Source organism: Erigeron canadensis, chromosome 3 (assembly GCF_010389155.1).
Source record: "Erigeron canadensis isolate Cc75 chromosome 3, C_canadensis_v1, whole genome shotgun sequence".
NCBI classification, from domain to species: Eukaryota; Viridiplantae; Streptophyta; class Magnoliopsida; order Asterales; family Asteraceae; genus Erigeron; species Erigeron canadensis.
This window is the reverse complement of record NC_057763.1, coordinates 25607209-25626277: the sequence shown is the minus strand read 5'-3', so window position 1 is coordinate 25626277 and position 19069 is coordinate 25607209. Positions and strand designations below refer to the sequence as shown.

Sequence of the window (19069 nt, the reverse complement as noted above, 5' to 3'; positions counted from 1 at the left end):
TATACATGGATAAATATATAACCCCTTGGTGGATACCCACAAATTAACGGATAAAAAAAAACCAGACATGGTAATGAAAAGGGGTGTTTGTACCCGTTACCCGCGACGGCGGGTGCCATACTTCATCTTGATGCGATGTTCGCAGAGTGCTAGGGGTATGCTAAATCTTGTCACCCATATGGCTATATCATATCAGAATTTAAATCTTGTTACGTACTTACACATGGCTAATACGTGAACTTTAAATATGCAGTTTAGTCGAGAATATATACTAATTTGCTTAACAATCAAAAGTTTGATTTTTAACATAATAAGCTAAGCGTGTGGATAAGAAAAATCAAACCCAAAACAGAATCCAAACGGTTCTTAGTTTTCGAATGCTTCTATTCCAGTTTTGGTTTTAGGTCAAAATCGACCTAAAGTCCCAAACACCCTCGTGCAAATCCCATTTCTCTTCTCATTTTACAAGAAGAAGAAAAAAATTAAAAAAAATAAATGAATTATATATTGTGTCATTGTGTGCGTTCTCTATCGTAATCACCAAAGGTGGCATGCATGCACATCCCAGAATATGTCTACCAAAGTCTTCTCAAAGCTAAATAATGTATATCAACCATTATTAACATTAGATGTTAACAAATTATAAGAACCAAGGCCATGACTAAAACAGACTAAAATTTGCACTCACAATAAACGAACTACACGGTTGCACAATATGCTTTTAACTAATGAATAGATGCATATGTCCATCAACCGCTACCAATAACACAAACAAACCAATCTTATCTTCAATAAGAAGGATGCACAAAGAGAAAATAAAAACCTATATTGTATTCTACTCGGCATAGAACAGCACAGGAGCGTTAGTACTTGTGCAGAATGCCATTCTGAATTCAGCTCTCAACAGGTGGATTTACGCCCCATTTCCCTTCACTTTCTGAAGGTTCTATTACCTTGACGGATCCGTCACTCAATCCAACTGCAAATTGGTTCTGCTCCTGTGGATGTGTTGCCACCACAAGTGGGTATGGGGCTTGATTTCTGCATTAAACAGATAGGTCACTTTTACCATCTTAAATAGATCGGAGAACATGTTGTGTTGTGTGTATGTTGTTCATGCACTTATATGGAGGATATGTATAGAAAAGGCAGATGTTTTACCCATTTGAAACTGATGGTTGTAAGTATACAGAAGGGGCAATTCGGCATCTCAGTTTTAAGCTGTCTGCGTCAAACACACCAATGTTGCCATTGCAAAAGGAAGCATAAACGAGTTGACTGTTGCACGAATATGATGCATATGATATAGGCGCTGAAAGGTTGTCTTGAGGGACCCACTGCAACACAATTTCACATAATGGTCAAATATTGTAATTACTATTGTAGAAGTAGAACACCCTCCAATTGCGGACTGTTATGATATTACTTTACAAGACATTTATTATCTTGCTTAATCCTACCTGTCGTATGTGTTCCATCTTGGAGGCATCATATAGTGCCAACTGTGTTTCATGTGACACTAGCAAGCGTGTTTGATCAGAGTGAAACTGCACTCGAGTGTCACCTGTAGGTGCCTTACCAGGTGGTAGTTGTATCTGTACCATTTTCCTCTTCTCCCATGAATCAATGCTCCAAAAACATATCTGCATGATGTTAAAAACTTGTTATACACTAAGCAATTATATAACTCAGGTAAATGATTCTTACAATTCTTGTGATTTATCAAAAACTCACATGAGCATCAGCAGCTGAAGAAACCAATATTTTCAAAAGGGTAGAAAAAGCAAGGCCAGTTATCCTCTTTTGATGACCTCTCAGCTTTGATTTCACCTATGACAAAATTGATTGGCATTATTTTGGGTCCTCGGGTTGACTTTGACCCATAGAAAGATGCATCGAATTAGAAAAACATGATTACCTCATCCACCCTAACATTATATATGTGAATCGTTGAATCCTCCATACCAATAGCTATAATGTTGTTATCTTGAGGATGAAATGCTAAAAAGGTTGAAGCAGGGGGAGGTGGCATGAATGTTGTCATAACCTATATATAAACATAGAAATGAAGTTAATTATCTAAATCTGCAGAAATATTAAAAACAGCATACAAATTTCCATGTGTAGAATACCTTGAAGGTCATCATGTTAAACAATGAAATCTTTCCACCTGAAGCAGACATCACATACGAATCATTCTTTGACAATGCTATGCAAGGAAATGCTTCTTCAAGGTTGACACCTGTCACATCATTAGTCATAAGAAGACCACTGTTTGGTTGCCAATGCTGTGGAGTAACATTGGCAGTGGCCTTCAAACAGTACCCACAAATCAATAAACATCGTATATAGATAGATAGACAAATTAGATAGTAGAATTATTGATAGGGTATTGGCAATACTTTTCCAGATGGATTTTGTTCATTGCGGGCCCACTTCCACAGCCTTTGAATACCATTTGATCCAAGGGCTACAATCCCAACTCCAGAATTCGTATAAAGAAGTCGAGCGACCTGCAAGTAGCTATTCAGCAGCGTGTAGCATTTTTGATAGAGTTGGCAATTTCAACCAACTTACTTGTTAATGGTATGAACTTAGATCATGTTCAACCTCAAAAGAGTAAAAAGAATAGCTTAAAAAGGAACAGATTTGAATAAGTTAGACGGGTCAAAACTTTCCCAAAAGTGTAGAATTAATGCATAAAAACTGACAAATAACTCCATTGAACAAAACAGATTATGCTGAAATACTGTATTGCTTTTGTAATTTAATTTTACACACTAGTTTTAATAAAGAATTTCAATACTTCGGACAACGTCAACCCATCCCTCGCCTGCCTGTTTGACCCGCTACTCGACCCTGGCGCACTATTCATAGCCACCTCTAAAAATTACCATAAAACTCAATAGTTACCCGGTTGGAGGCTTCTGCACTGTCTGGCATGGTAACCAGCCGGCACTGGGCAGCATCTAATATCTCGGTCAGCTGCCCGGGTTTCACCTTATCAGTTATTTCATCCATATTCCTTGGTTTTTCCATGCTTTGACCCACAGAGTCAACACCATTCTTAAAAATAAGATGCAGAAAATAAGCATTATGACAGAAAACATATTACAGAAAACATAAATTATCATACTCGTATTACTAATAAAATAAATAACACGGCACAAATGTGATTAATTGATAATACGAGTGATAATAAGAAGAATGTTGAGTAATACTTTTAGAGGATAAATAGTGATCCTCTACATATAGAGGAAAGTTGACTTCGTCTAAAAAATTTCTCCAAATATAGAGGAGCCAGTAAAGTAGCACTTATCATCATCTCTCTATATTAGAGTCTTAGAGAAAAAAACGCATAAAAAGAGAAGGTTTTCCCTATTTGAGGGACCCGGGGATGGCGAGTCTTTTTTTGACTCAGATGTAGTCCATTTGAAGATAGAGGATGGTATCTAAAGGCTACAAGCAGACTGGAAATACATAAGTTCCTACTAAAGCAAAGTATAGTCAACTCACAAGAAAGTTTGAAGGTCTGACAGGAGAGCTTTTTTCCACCTTACAATTAACTGAACTAGCATTTGCAATAGCAGAAGAGCTACCCATCTGCATCTGACCCATAAAGAACCAGTCGTTAATTATCACATTATGATTTTTAATAGAGGGTTTAACCACTTTATCAGGAAAGGTACCTTAAGTGCAGTTGGTTCAACCGGAGATTTTGACGCTTCAAAAGATGAGGGTTCAACTGCTCTTAAAGACCTTAGACCTGCAGTGCTGGCAAGAATCTTGATCCCATTGTCAGCAGTAGCAACAGCAAGAAGATTTCCATCTTTGTTGAATCTCAGACGTGGAAACATCTGAAACAATCAGTTAGAAATCAAGATATCAAAATGACAAAATGCCTCTGACCAAGTAAGTGCCTACAATAATGTGAATAGAGGTAGCATATGCAACCCTTCATTTCTAAGGAACAATTCAGCCGTTAGGTAATGAGATTATATTTGATATCTAACCCATAAAGCCAGCTTCAAAAGTCACCGTATTTCAAATGCATAGAACCTCAAAATTAATTTTACTCAAAAAACAAGATTACTACTAAAATAAGATCATATTTGTAATCATATCTACTTAAAACTTTTAAAATTTTAAACAGAAAGTGCTTTGGGTCAACCTGACCCATTTTGCTGCATACTCTGGCACCCAACTTTCCACTACCAAATGTGACACTTATATACTAACCGGGAGTCCTCCATCGGCATCTGTACTAGTGAGAATACTGGTACTGTCCATGTCCCAGAACTTTATTTGGTTTTCCTCACCGACAGCTAAAAAGTGGTTCTGAGTGGTGTCAAATTGTGCAACTCCACTGGATTTCTTTCTGAAGCCGGAATAAGTCTTCTTAAGTGCTCCTTCACTTTCATTCCATTCAACAAGAAAAGAGTCCCCTTCTTTACTAGTTCCACAAGAAAATAATCTAAAAGAGGTAACATACAAATTTTATCAACAAAAAATATATTCTTACAAGGATTTAAGCAATCGAAGAAAGTGAACAGTCCATGTAGCAGTTATGTGAAACTTAATATAACTTACCGACTACCATCAGCACTGTATAGCATAGTGGTGCAGCCATGACCAGGTGCAGCGTAGTCCACTCTAGATCCCATATTGTCATAGAGCCAAGCCTTTATCTTACCATCAATGGCAGTTGAAAATATGAACTGAAATTTACATGTGAATAATTATTTGTAGCACAAGCGGATCAAACTAACTATGGATACAACATGCATGCGCACACCGGGGGCGAATTAGAAAAAAGGACTCAATTCACGAGAAGGTACAAAATTTTTACCTCCTGCTTGAATAATAATAAAATCCTTTCCTACTTTTTCAGCTCGATATAGTCAATAAGGAGTTTTCAACAGAGAGAAGATTCAGTGGATTTTTATGCTATTAACATTGTTATTCGAGTCATAAAAAAAATATTCAGCTCTTTATAGTTTGGGCTCATCACCACCACTTAGAACTCCTACCACAACTGCTTGGACCCGTCACCAAGATGCACCGCTAAAAGGCTAGTGGGAATAAATATATAGTAGATAATATCCTGATGTACCTGAATGTTCTCTTTCTGATGGGGGCATACAGAATAAACAGGTGCTTCATGTCCTTCAAAATTAAATAGCTTCCGTCCGGTTAAATCCCACACCTGATCCATTTCCTTGTTAGTTTCTTGAGACTTGAGAGGATAGAAATTGTATTTTTCTTGCATCTATGGAATTATAAACATTCTAGAATATATATAGTTATATACATACACACACACACACACACACAAAGTCAGACACACATAACCTTTATTAATTTATCATCCCCGCAGGTCACCACACACAGCTGTTTGTTTGGATTAGCAAAGGCTAAGTCATTCACTGCTCCGGAATGAGCATCAATCTGCATGAAGAAGAGGTAGTTAAAGAAGATCACATTTATCTTAATTGAATAAGCGACATCATCTTAGCTCACCTCTAACTGCTGGCGCAAATCGTTCGGTGCACCATAAGCATACAAATGGATAAGATGCTTATTAAAAGCAACACCTGTGGTATGGAAATTAGAAACTCAAGAGCTCCAGCTTCAAGAAAAGAAAACATATGTACCTACCAATAATATTTCCATCTGGACTCCACCTAACACGGTTCACAGTTATGGGTGCATCCTTGACAAACGAAGCCTGTACAGTAGTCTCAAATATGGGTATTCGGTAATATAAATCATGCTCAACTTTTAACGCAGTCCTAGAAGATACTAGTATTATCATGAAAAAACAGCCAAACCTGGAAGGACAAAGAGCAAGTTGACATATCCCATATCTTGAACGGTTTTGATATCAGTTTCTCACGGGATCCAGCTTCCCAAAGTGTGACTTCACCATTGCTAGATCCAACTAGAAATTATAATCCAAAAGGAAAAGTCAAACTTCTATATGCTAAGAGTTACAGATCATTTCAAGCAGTGACAAAATTTATCATTATACCAAGTAATAATGTTTGATGAGAAGGATGAAAGTCCATGCTTGTGACAGTGGATCCTTGATGCATGCTGAAAGCTACGGTTCTTGGCAAGTCCTCCACGGACCATGACACTTGCTGACGGGCAGTTTGATAATTAACCTGTAGAGGTGCACCAAAATGCTGACGAATATGTGGGAAGAATGTCATCGAAATCTAAGCAACAAATATGTGAAAACAGATGCTCAACATTTCTACCTCTTCAACAGGCTGTGCAGGCCTCAAACGTTTCATTAATTGTTCATGATCAGCACTCTGATACTCTGCCATACCAAGAGGGGCAAGGGGTGTAGCGGGACGTTTTAAGAAGGATACTGGATGACAAGGCAAAATAGTAAGTCAAAAATCGCAGCAAGATTGCTAACTTCTATCAATATATGATTTCCATTAGATTCTGAACATTTGTAGATCCCTATTAAGCTGGACGTACAACCCTGACCTTGATTTGGTGGACCGCCTAAAGATGATGTAGAAACAACACCTGCCTGGACAGACGAAGAAGCAGCAGCATTTGCCATCCACCCTGCTAAAGCATTGGCATTTGCAGTGGGCGGAAAGGGCTGCAACAGAATCAGATGCAGCAGTCGATTAGAAGAAAATTTAACTTACAAGCATAATAGGGATTACAGAAAAGAAAGGTGGGTCAGCGACTATTGAAAATACAATAAAATGTTCATACACCGTGTGCTCCGAGTGATGTATAAGCCATGGGTTTCGTGACTGCGCCAGGTGGAAGATTGACAGGTGTAGGTCCAATAGCACCATTTGGAGGTGTGCATGTATGGTCTGCGAACAAAGTCTTGATATCCGGGTTTGGCCTTGGATTCTTACACAGCTGATGCTGCCAATTTAAACTGGATAAACCGCAACTTTATTATTTATATTCCAAGTTAAACTAAAAAATATAAATGAAGGCTTGCCAACATATCTAGCAATCTGGCATAGCAACTTTACCTTTGGTTAATCAGTGTCCTCAATCTTGATGACTTTAAGGTAGGGAAAACAAGCTTCTCACGGAAAAGGGGATTTGCTTCTATTAGCTTTTTAAGCTCAACCAACATTATGCTACGAGCTGTTTTAGTATCACCATACTTGGATAGCTGCTCATTTTCCCTGTTATATACAAAAAAATTAACTTGGAAACGACCGAGAAGAAATCATAAAAAACAAGCAAATTTATGCAAACATGTTCTGTTGATAGAAATAATTCACAGTATATGTCAGTGAAGTTGCAAAAAGGTACATTACCTGAAATTGGTAAGTGTCAACAGCTGTGTAATTTCCTTGTATAAATCTTCATTAAATGTCGAGAAAACTTTCAAATCAGTCACCAATATCTCCACGGCCTTTGACTTATCATTCCTAATGACAAAATTTAAAAACATAAACGCACGATCCACATCATAGACATTTCTTATTAGACTAAAACATTAAACACCATATTCAGAAGAAACAATTCAGTCAACTCCTACCTATCCAGAGCTTCCAGATACTTCTGTTTCCTGATTTCAAAGAAAATCTTCATAGAGTACCTATTATCATCAACCTTTGTATACCCAGATAGGTATTTCTCCACTTCATCCCATTCACCGGCATGAACTTTCTCCTCAAAATACTTAACATTAAAGTAAAACCCAGACTCTTGCTCAAGCCTACGCAAACATGTAATTGTATTACTCCCTCAAATCACAACCAAACAAATAAAACATAATATCTATTACACTTTTCTTAAACAAAAAATGTACTAATTGTCTATTAGACTGGCTGAAAGGAATCACAGAACTCGAACACACTTGTCTAAACATCTATAACACTAAACTACCACAAAATCCTGTTTCAATTCCAAATACGGCAACACCAAACATCTAAATTGATACTCATAGACACATCTACTATTGCACTTGCACATAACACGATAATCAGCTCACAACCAACAATCATCAGATAAAGACGATATTAGTATTAGTGTATTACTGAATAATAGATACAAAACAAGTAACTCTCCTACACAAAATATAACTCGAAACGTACTAAAAATCTAACAGATTAATCAAAACGAACGCTAAAAAGAAATCATATATCTAAAACTCACTAACACTAAAAAATCCTGCTTCACAACAAAATAAGCAACACTGAAATCTAAATAACAACCTAATCCACTATTTCCTTACCAAATCACACAAAAAACAGATCACTTTTTTTACATCATAGCTCAACCTTCAATAATCATCAAACATATACATAAATACATACAAATTCCTATATCTATATACACAAATAACTCAAATAACAGCAAAACTACTAATTACAGGGAGGAAAAATCAAGTTAAACCTAAAAACTCAAATCCTTCAGCAAATTCCACAAATCATAACAAAACTAAATATATATATTCCCAAAAAAATTGGTAATTACAAAATAATAAATATATAAATCTTAAAATAACAATATCATATATTATAATATATATATATATATACATACATACAAATTATTAATTTATACTCAAAAAAAAAACTCAGATATCAAAATATTACTAAATACAGGAAAAAAATTAACCTAAAAAATTAACAAATTCTTCAACAAATTCCACAAATCACAGAAGATATATATAGATACATAGATATACAGATACGTATATATATATATATACCTGTGTACGGCGTCCTTAAACTTCTCTTCTTCGAGAAATTGAAGTATAAGAAACACTAATTCTCTACTTAGTGAAGACATTGATAAACCAATTTACAATAATTTTATCATAAAATAAAAAATAAAATACATACAATATGTATAGATATAAGTTTTGTATGTATATATCGCTAGCTAGGGTTTTCAGCTATGCTGCTGTGCTACTGCTAAAAAAGTAAAAGGTTTTAATTTTTCAAAGGTTGCAAACAAAGCGAGATAAATATAAATAGAAAGCAAAAAAGAAAAAAAAGGGGAAAATGTGGTGGGGTTTTTATAATGTCTTATCAGAATGATAAGTAGGTTTGATTATCAAATGGATGTTATAAGTGAAAGTGGTTATCTTTTCGTGAAGTGGTGGATGACGTGAGTCAGTGTACTGTGTTTTTCTTTTCGGATTTGAAATGAGTGATTGAAATGCAGTTTAATATTTGGTTTCAGTTACGGTACTGTTGGTGTGAGTCTTGCTTTTCATTCATTTTTTTAATGAAAATAAAAATGGTTTTCTTTATTAAATAGTTTATTTATTATTTGGGTGTCGCTTTCAATATGGGTTTATGAGATTTTGAATTTATCGCGGTATATTGAGGTTCAGATTAGAAAAATAGTGCGTGTTGAGATGGGAGATAACGTGATGGATAAGTGGACCCCGCAACCTAATGCATTACTCGTATTTTTCTTTTTGAACATTATTACTCATATTATGTTTTTTTTATTTTTGAACCTTCACCATGTAATTACTAGATATAATGAAGAGTTGGTGTACTGATTTGAAGTTCTCCTATTGACCTTTAAGTCTCAGGTTTGAATCTACATTTCACCAATTTTGAGATATAAGTAGTTATTCTATGATGGCTTAGGTTGGTTATACTCAGGTTCAAGTCTGAGTGGGCAGAGTTTACCCCTATTAATCATCGTTCTTTCTAGCGGATTAGTAAAAGTTTTTCCCCCATCGGGTATTTGAAATAGACATTTCTAGTTCGAGAGAGCTCTCCAGCGCGAACTCGGTTAAGACAACGTATGCTAGACTTCCCGCTGTCGAATCAAGACACAAAGTTTCCTGCGAAATTCAACCTGGTAAAGGGACTCTTGAATGACAGGATGGCCTTTCAACCTTGTTGTGTACTGTCTGCAGCTTTCATTCTTAACTTTTAAAAATTACAGTTTTGGAACAAAAACTTTTTGCTCCATCAACACTTTTGGTTTTAACCATTAACTTCCGATTATAATCTAATCACGTGTCATGCGCGTGATAGGTATTTTCGTCCGTTTATAAATGCATATATTTATCTAAATAATATATAAATAATTAAAAGAATCACATCCCATCCCCTTCATGTTATTCAAGTTATGGCACCAATATAAATGTCATCATGATTACATGTTCATAAATCGTAAATGAAAGTAGCCAGGACATAAGTTTAAAAGGGGAAGTCTAAGCATTCAACAAACTATGTTAGTCTTCTTTACTGCATCTACCCATCTCACCGAGCTAATCCCTTCCTAGATCAAACCTGCTTATCCTGAAGGACACAACATTTTCATAAAAGCAAGTGTTAGCTAATAAATTAGCTAAGTAAGATATACACATTTATAAAACGTTCTTCATTTTACTTTCATAAAACTTCGTCATATTTTCTTTCTCAAAACATAATCACATTACGTATCATCTACAACAATCATAGGTAATCCCATCTTTACTTATTCCCACATCCCAACACATCATATCAAATCAACATATATATACAACTTAATCAACATGTCAAGTCTTACATATCTCACATAAACATGTCACATATATACGTATAGCACATGTATAGTATTTACTCCTAATTGTGTCTATCCATCGTTAAATCATACGTCTTACATATCTTACTTAATCTGACGTCATATTGCAATCTCACGTCTTAGATTACATGTACATCTTTCTCACATATTCTTGTAATTATCTAAATCAACTTATTCTTACATCTTACATATTACGCACTAGCTTTACAACTAGCACGATTTCCCACGTCATAACTTTTAGGAAAGGCAATGCCATTTCCATAGTATCCCGTTATGCTTTTAACATTGGTGGTTAGTCACTCCACTCGGAAATACTAGTCCCACGTAACTATGCCGCAAGGAGCCACTCAAGCAACCACGTACGCACTAGCTTGGCATAAACTAGCACGGGTTAAGCTTAACACTTCTCACGTCAACCTCACATATTTAGACAACATAATGAGCTAACAAGTACTCACTTACTTATGGTCATGACTCAAGTCCAAATACCTATAAACATGACTCATGACAATGCTTGATGCATCGGAGGTTCATTTAATACTTAAGGGCATACATAACTCGATGGAACTCGACATTCACTCACTAAATTAACCTTTCTGGAAACTTGACATCCTCATTATCTTTTAAAAGCATTACCATTAGAAAGTAGACTCTCTCACAATTCCGTGGATAGCTTATTTGTCAAAAAACGGAGTTACGGTTCAAAAGTTATGGCCATTTGAAAATTCTATCGCTATTGCGTCGCAACTACCAAGTTGCGTCGCAGCTAAATGTCACTGTTTTCTGGTTACGCCGCAGCTAGTCCCGATTCTGCACAAAACTCATTGTTTAACCACCAAACACATCCCAAACGACCCCAAACCTTATGAACGACTTTTGCACATCAAAATTCACCATTTTAAGACCATAATGATGCAATGAAATCATTGATTAATCCTTTCTTGATTTGCATCACAATAACAAACGTTTAGGTTACCGAATCGATTAAAAATCACGATTTTGACTCCAATCAACCTTCTAAAGACCTAGATCAGTTATGAAATGAATCAAGGGATTGAAAGGACATGAAATCAATGTAATAAATAATAATACCTCAAATACCTTTAGATTACAAGAAGGATGCAAACTATGGATCAAAACCTCTTCAAATCAACCGTATAACGATGAAATCGAACAATAGAATGCTATGGAACCAAGGGGACAACTAGGGCTTCAAAGGAAGAGTATAATCTCTGTATTATGAGTCTAATAATAGGTTACAAGACCCTTGACCCGTTTTTGAGTTTAACCCTAAGTCAAAACTAGTCCCTAAGCTTCCAAACGACTCATTTTTAGCTCAAAACACTTATGGGGAATACTTACAGCCCATTAAACATTTCAAGCACGTCAAAAGGCATATAAAACATATCTTAAACAATTTAACACATCAATCATTAAGGCACTAAAGCTTTACACGTATAACACATTAAACACATATAGTCATTAAAATATTTAAAGGCTTAACAGACACGTATTGTTGACTTAACGACTCAAGTCAACCGTTTAATAAAAAGTTCGGGATGTTACACTAGCAATAATATTAAGAATATTGTAAAGGAATAATAAGTCATATAATAACACAAATGATAACTATATTAATGCTTTAAATGTTTCATGAATGTAAGACGTAAGCATGATGAAAATTATTATATATTAAAAACGTTCTATATATATGTATAAATACGGAAGAAAATAATATAAAAAAAACTAAATCTTTACAAGTAAAACCATAACTGTGTACAAATTTTATGACTAAAACCTGAGAACCCAAAAGTTTAGTGTCAATAAAAATAAAAACAAAAATTTTGATGTGGGATACAAGTTAAAAGATTAAAACTTTCATTAAAAAAACAATCAAACATGTAGCAATACAATAAAAATAATGTAGAGAATGTTAAGATGTATAAAAACATGAACAATAACTATATTAATGTTTTAAATGTAACATGAACGTAAGACGTAACGATGATAAAAGTTATTGTATAATGAAAACGTTATATGTATAAAAAGACAAATGAAAATAATCAAAAACCAAATGCTTAAAAGTAAAATCGTAACTGTGTGAAAGTTGTGTGATGAAAACATGAGAAATTAAAAGTTTAGTGTCACGAAAATGAAAACGAAAACTTTGATGTAAGGTAAAAGTTAAAAAATAAAACATTTAGGAGGTTAAAACAAAATTTGATTTAAATTTAAAGGGTTAAAACGAAATTTGGTTAAATTTACATAGGTTTTTACACCTAGCATACATATATATATATATATATATATATGGGGATGAGAATATAAGGTTGTCTAAGTTTAGGTGTGAAACCCTCACATATTGTTTTTTTAATCCATAAAAATCATTGAGGCTCATGCATTTATTCATTAAACAAGATAATAAAATATTAGTATGTGAGGGGTTCAACACCTAAGCTTAGGTGTCGGACAACCTTATATTCCTTTTTCCCTATATATATATAGGGGGATGAGAATATAAGGCTGTTAGGTACCTAAGCTTAGATGTCGGACACTCACATATTAATTTTTTAAACCATAAAAATCATGAAGGGAGACATTTATTCATTAAACAATAAATAATAAAATATTAGTATGTGAGGGGTTCTACACCTAAGCTTAGATGTCGGATAACCTTATATTCCCTTTTTCTCATATATATATATATATATATATATTTATATATATACATACATATTAAAAGAGTAGTTATCCTAGCATTGTAAGCCACCATCCTCAATTTAATGGTATGCTTAAATATTGACACATAGGATAAATCCTATGTGACATCTCCATATTTTTTTTACAATATTAATCTAATTTATATATATATAAAAACATAAATAAATGAGGCAACAATATTGGGATTTAATAATAAACATATTTAGAACAACCGTAATATACTTTTAATTTTAGTAAATATTTACTTTTCATGACTAGATATTATTAAAACTCTACTTCTAATTTAATATTCTTATTATATAATTATGTTATATATATATATATATATATATATATTATTGCTACCAAGCCGATTTAGTCCCAAAAATAATAAGACAAGAAGTTAACAAAAACTGAAGGAGAAAAGAAAGTTGATGGCGCACGAAAAAAAATGATCAATCCCTAATAAAATAATAAGGTGATTTATTAAATTTACAATATTATTATTAAATTGACAAGAAAAGTCATGAACATGAATAATTGTGATCAAATTTTCTTATGTATAACTACTTTAATTTGTTTAACTTGATTATTTATTTTGTAATAATTTGTGATATTATTAGCATATTGATATTTCATATTTAGTTTATTTAGATATTGATGATAGAATGTAATGTAAACTAAATCAAAATCATAGTGATAATTGATGATATTGTTGATGTCTTAATGAGAGATATGTTTCATTTTTAGATTATGTAAATATTGCTGATAGAATGTAATGTAATCCAAAGTTATATTGAACCGGAATAGACCATGAATTATATCGTATTGATTTTTAAACAATAAAGTTGTTTAATAATTTATTAATGCGTTTAACAGTTATTGGAACCTGTATATGTGTATATTTTTTCTTTGAAAAAAAACCTTTTTTATGTATGTATTAAACAACTTTTTTATGTGCGGGTAAAATACCTAGTATATATATATATCTATACTTGTATACTATATTAATAAACAAACTACTCTCCTCTCTTTTCAATTGTCTACCTTTAATATACCCAAAATATCCTTATTTTTCAACAGATATTTAACTCACACACTAAATCTACTCAATATATCCCTAAAATATTTTACACCAATATTTATCAAAACTATTTATCTTCTTTATTAATTAATTTAAATATTTCTACCTAAGATCTCGATAATATTCTTAATAAAGTTATTTACAAAAGATACATCCCTTAACCATAAAATAACTACACTACCATTTACGTCAATTACTTTTAGATTAATAACCACATTGTTACCACCACCGCCACTAGCACTACCCGTTGCCGTCACCGTTGCCGCATTGCGTGGGTACCCCTCTCGTATATATATATAGAGAGAGAGAGTAAAGTTATTTTGAGAACCCTTTTTTTGTGAGAACCTTTGAAAACTTTTCAAATCAAGCCCAATTGATGATTGTTCTTTACATGAAAATTGTTTTTTGATTTTTTTTTCTGAATAACTTATGTGTAATTTTGAAGTTTATAATTGTGTGGAGCATGGATTATCATCCGTTATACAATTATGTGTAGATTTGGATTTTTGATCACATGTGCATGAATATTGCTATGATCACATATATGCAAGTCGATCAAATGTAATCATAGCAATATTCGTGCACATGTGATCAAGAATCTAAATCTCAACATAATTGTATAACGGATGATAATCCATGCATCCGCACAATTATAAACTTCAAAATTACACATAAGTTATTCAGAAAACAATCAAAAAACAATTTTCATGTAAAGAATAATAATCGGTTGGGCATGAGTTGAAAAATTCTCAAAGGTTCTCGCAAAAAAAAGGTTCTCAAAATAACTTTTCATATATATATATATATATATATATTTGCAACCAAGAATAACAACATCAACATTGTTGCGCCACTTGCAGCTCACTCTATATTTCCATCCAATCTAAAATAATTTAATTGTCTTTACAATTTTGAGTTTTTTTTTAAAAAAAAATGAAAGGCATATGAAAATTTTGGTTCAAAAGTTTTCGCTCAAATATTAAGTAATTGAGAAGAAAAATAATGTAACTTTCCTTGTCTTTCAAATCCTAGTCTTACGTGTAAAGGTCATTCATATCTCAATCCTGGATACCATTTGAGTTTAAAAAAATTAAATGTATGATTTGGGTAAGTTTCAAGTTTATTGATATATGATATAAATTTCACATATAAAATGTGACAGATTGTTAGAAGTTTTATTGTGTACATACAAGTTTGATCTTTGTATATGATTTGAATCTGGAAATTATATAGATATATGTATTGTGGTGAATATGGATCTCTGACGGTCTTAAAGTTTAATGTGTTGTTGTTGATGATAATGTTTGAATATGGTGAAGAAAGATAAATATATGCATTATTAAACGGACGAAAATACCCATTATTGTAACATCCTAAATTTTTTAAACTAATGAAAATTGAACTTTATTATAATTTTAACATTAAAATAGTTTTATAGTATTTTATTTTTAGATAAGGGTTAATTTAGTTGAAACTTTAGCGGATAGCGGATAGCGAATAAAATGTCCACTTAAAGGGGAAGATAGTGTCATGCATATGTGTGTATATGTTGAAAATTACAATAAAGGGGAAGAAGGAGATTTGTAATTCTTACATTCTAGTTGTTATTGCTCAAAGGTATAACTTATGACTTGTTAGCCTTGTGTCTGGGGTAATTGAGCTTGATGACCTTATATGTGTAAATTGTGAATTATTGCTAGGTGGAAAATAATATAATTGTCAGATGGTCATCATGGATTTGGTTGTCGTGAAGGAGGTGAGTACTCTTGCATACGGTTGTATGTACGTTGGGTCGATTACCATATGATGGTGGATTCGGTGTGTGGTAATCGATTTGGCGTTAGGGCCTAATTTGAGGTTGGGGCCTAAGAACCCCATAGTTGAATTGAGATGAGGCCTAAGAACCTCTTGTTGTATTGAGATAAGGCCTAAGAACCTTTGAGGCCTAAGAACCTCTTGAGATTATTGTTTAGCGTATATGGATCCATGTATGTGTTGTTAGCGCAAAGGTGAGTATGCAAGTGATGGTATGACGATGCCATTGGCTACATATGATAGTCCTTTGTGTGTTTTGCTCTCCTTCGTGTGTATATGTGTATGCAATAGTATTCACTAAGCTTTGCTTACTTTTTAGTTGTTTACCCTTTTTATAGGTTGTCCCGGAAGTGGAAACAAGATTTAATGCTTTGAAGATTATTGATGAATTGATATGAATGTTGACTTTTGCGGTAAAATGGTATTGGAGATAGAACCCTTAGTGACCCTTTGTAACTTTTGGCTCTTGATATGATTTGGGTCATTTTGGATAAATTGTTGTATTGTCAAGTTGGAGTCTTTGAGTCATGAAATTATAAGGATCTATAACTTGATATGGAGATTTAAGATAGTTTTGGTAATTTTGGGCAAATGCTAGGAATTGACCCGTTTGGTCATTGGTTTATAAATTGAAATGTTTGATGAAAAGAAAATCTCCTTATTTTGAGATATGAGTTTTCTTCCAAACTTTGGTGTTTTGGCTCCAGTGTTTGAGGTTAAATGTTTTAGATTTGGTGAAACTTTTGTGGGCAGAAAAATACGGATGCTTGCACAGCTTCCGCCAAAGCATCCGCAAGTTAAAACTTTAGCTTCCGCAGTTTAGGACGGACATTCGCCTTAGCATTCGCCGTTCGCTGTCTTCGACACACCTTTTTCTCGAGTCTTTGTTTGGTTTCTCCGAGTCCCAAAACTTGTTTACTAGTCTTATTACATCATTTTAAGAATATCTAAATTGTCATTTCTTGATTTGGAGCAATTTGGTTTTTGGCGAAAATTTTCAATATTTTTCTAAGTATAATTTAACTAAACTGTTTTTGTTTTTTTTTATTTTTCATTTTCATACTTTTGGGTCTAAAATGAGTTGAGTCGTTTCAATCACGTGCGTGCTACGTGACAAGATTTTAAACGGATGTTAAGATTAGGACCCAAAGTGTTGATGAAGCAAACTTTTTTGGACCAAAACTGTAACTTGAAAGTTAGGGATGAAGGTTGCAAGTGACGGTTCACGACATGGAAGATTTTTGAATTTAACTATTATGAATAATTATTAATCCTCATAAATATTAGTCTAAAAATCCTCCTAAAACAATATATATGTGACATGTGTATTCCACTTTTTTTTTCCTAATCTCACCCTTAAATTTTCACATGTTACCATCCTATGAATTAAGAGGGTTTTTAGGTTAATAACTTGGGAGGATTGATCATTACCTTTTAACTATTATTACTATCTTCTAGAAAATGACTAGATACATGTATGTATCAAATACACAGGTTATTTATGACATTATTAAGATAAAACTAATTGTTAAAAATGTAAATTTAAATTTAAAATGTATGTAAAATCAATTAAAAGAACATAATAAAAAATATATATCACTAAAATCCCAACAAAATAAGTCAATAAATATATAAAAAAAACTACAAAATATAACATAACATACCTTAATTACTTATTTTTGTATGAATTTTTTTTCATTTAAAACTTAGAACAATTATGTACCTAACTAAAAATATCGTTGAAGCTATTTAAACCAAGTCAGTTTTTTGTTTTATAAGATATTTGTATTAGGCTCAAAACCAAAGTTGGTCTAATAAACAAAAAAACATTAGCTTAAATCTATGTATCTATCTATTATCTATGACTCTAGCTCTGTTAAGTATAATATTTGACCGTTATTGATTGAACATTTAAATTTACCCTACAAGGTCGCCCGTGTAAGGCCACCTTTAAGCGTTATAAAGACAAACGATGTTTAAAGCCTTTATTTGCAATGTTAGTTATGTATATATGTAACCTTAGAATCCACTTGTTTTTCTTTTGTAATCATATCTTTCAAGTTTGAGATAAGCAATGGTTTAAATACCGGTAAATATCGGCTGGTATTATCGACACCAGAGGATACTTCAGTATTTTAAGTCCAATATTTTTCCAGTATTATCACTATTCAATACCGTCCGGTATTTTCAGTATTTCCGGTATTTTAAAAAACAATTTCAATTTTTTTGAAAATTATTTTTATAATACTTTAATGTTATTATTATTGTTATTTGTGAACTTTAAAACCTATATTTTGTTATGAAATACCTATTTTGTATTATTTTTAGTGGATTTTATAATTGTATTTTAACTATTTTGTTGAAAAGTAACAAGCTTTGTAGGATTTAAAAATAAAAAATTAAAAATAGTCGTACCAACAGCTATTTTCGGTAATACCGATAATACTGGTAATATCAGAAATTTTTTCATAACAGTATGACTAAAATACCGATTTTTAAAACATTGGAGACAAAGAGTTATCAATGCCACTTCTTCAACTTGTTTAACATAAACATAATATTGATAACTTACCCTTAGAGTATCTGTTATTTAAAAAAGAAAAAAACTTATCGCATTAAATACAAAATAAAGTATATTTTTAAATTCTTAATTAATTTATTAAAATAATCTTTTTTTTTTTCTAAACGATAAAACTTACTTTTTATAAGTGTCCATTCTTATTCATATATTATTTAAATATATAGAAACATTGATTAAAAATTTACAAGTCTCAAATTGCATGTGCGGAGCAAAACTATACATCAAATTGCACACTCGAACGGGTTATGTCATGGAACAAGAATGAGGATTACAAGATTAAGAAAGCATGTGTAGAAGCGGAAGTGATATTTAGCAACAACACTAGGTACAAAACTTACAACCCGAGAATG

At 32.8% G+C, this 19069-nt stretch overlaps 1 protein-coding gene across 3 annotated transcripts; it reads right to left on the bottom strand.

The window, feature by feature from the left end:
• Nucleotides 1-658: 658 nt before the first annotated feature.
• LOC122590890 (topless-related protein 3-like) lies at nucleotides 659-8923 on the bottom strand. 3 transcript variants are annotated; one of them, XM_043763068.1, is made up of 25 exons: nucleotides 8717-8923; nucleotides 7538-7717; nucleotides 7314-7427; nucleotides 7020-7178; nucleotides 6745-6919; nucleotides 6505-6625; nucleotides 6264-6379; nucleotides 6032-6188; nucleotides 5832-5941; nucleotides 5659-5728; nucleotides 5521-5594; nucleotides 5353-5448; nucleotides 5114-5206; nucleotides 4591-4718; nucleotides 4240-4474; nucleotides 3690-3857; nucleotides 3517-3609; nucleotides 2914-3066; nucleotides 2403-2513; nucleotides 2133-2312; nucleotides 1919-2047; nucleotides 1735-1830; nucleotides 1461-1643; nucleotides 1162-1337; nucleotides 659-1041 (listed from the first exon to the last, which is right to left on the bottom strand). In XM_043763068.1, exons 1-25 carry the CDS (start codon nucleotides 8794-8796, stop codon nucleotides 894-896), a joined length of 3345 nt encoding a protein of 1114 aa, XP_043619003.1. In that variant the 5' UTR covers nucleotides 8797-8923; the 3' UTR covers nucleotides 659-893. The 3 variants fall into 3 exon arrangements, with proteins under 3 accessions (XP_043619003.1, XP_043619005.1, XP_043619004.1); XM_043763070.1 differs by having other exon boundaries at nucleotides 3517-3603; nucleotides 6032-6167; XM_043763069.1 differs by having other exon boundaries at nucleotides 6032-6167; nucleotides 8717-8922.
• Nucleotides 8924-19069: the final 10146 nt, after the last annotated feature.

Coding starts and splice junctions, on each gene's coding strand:
- LOC122590890 (XM_043763068.1), bottom strand. CDS start 8,796: ATGTCTTCACTAAGTAGAGAATTAGTGTTTCTTATACTTCAATTTCTC. Junction 4,719..5,113: donor ATCAGAAAGAGAACATTCAG/GTACATCAGGAT, acceptor TGTAAATTTCAG/TTCATATTTTCAACTGCCAT. Junction 2,313..2,402: donor AACAAAATCCATCTGGAAAA/GTATTGCCAATA, acceptor TACTGTTTGAAG/GCCACTGCCAATGTTACTCC.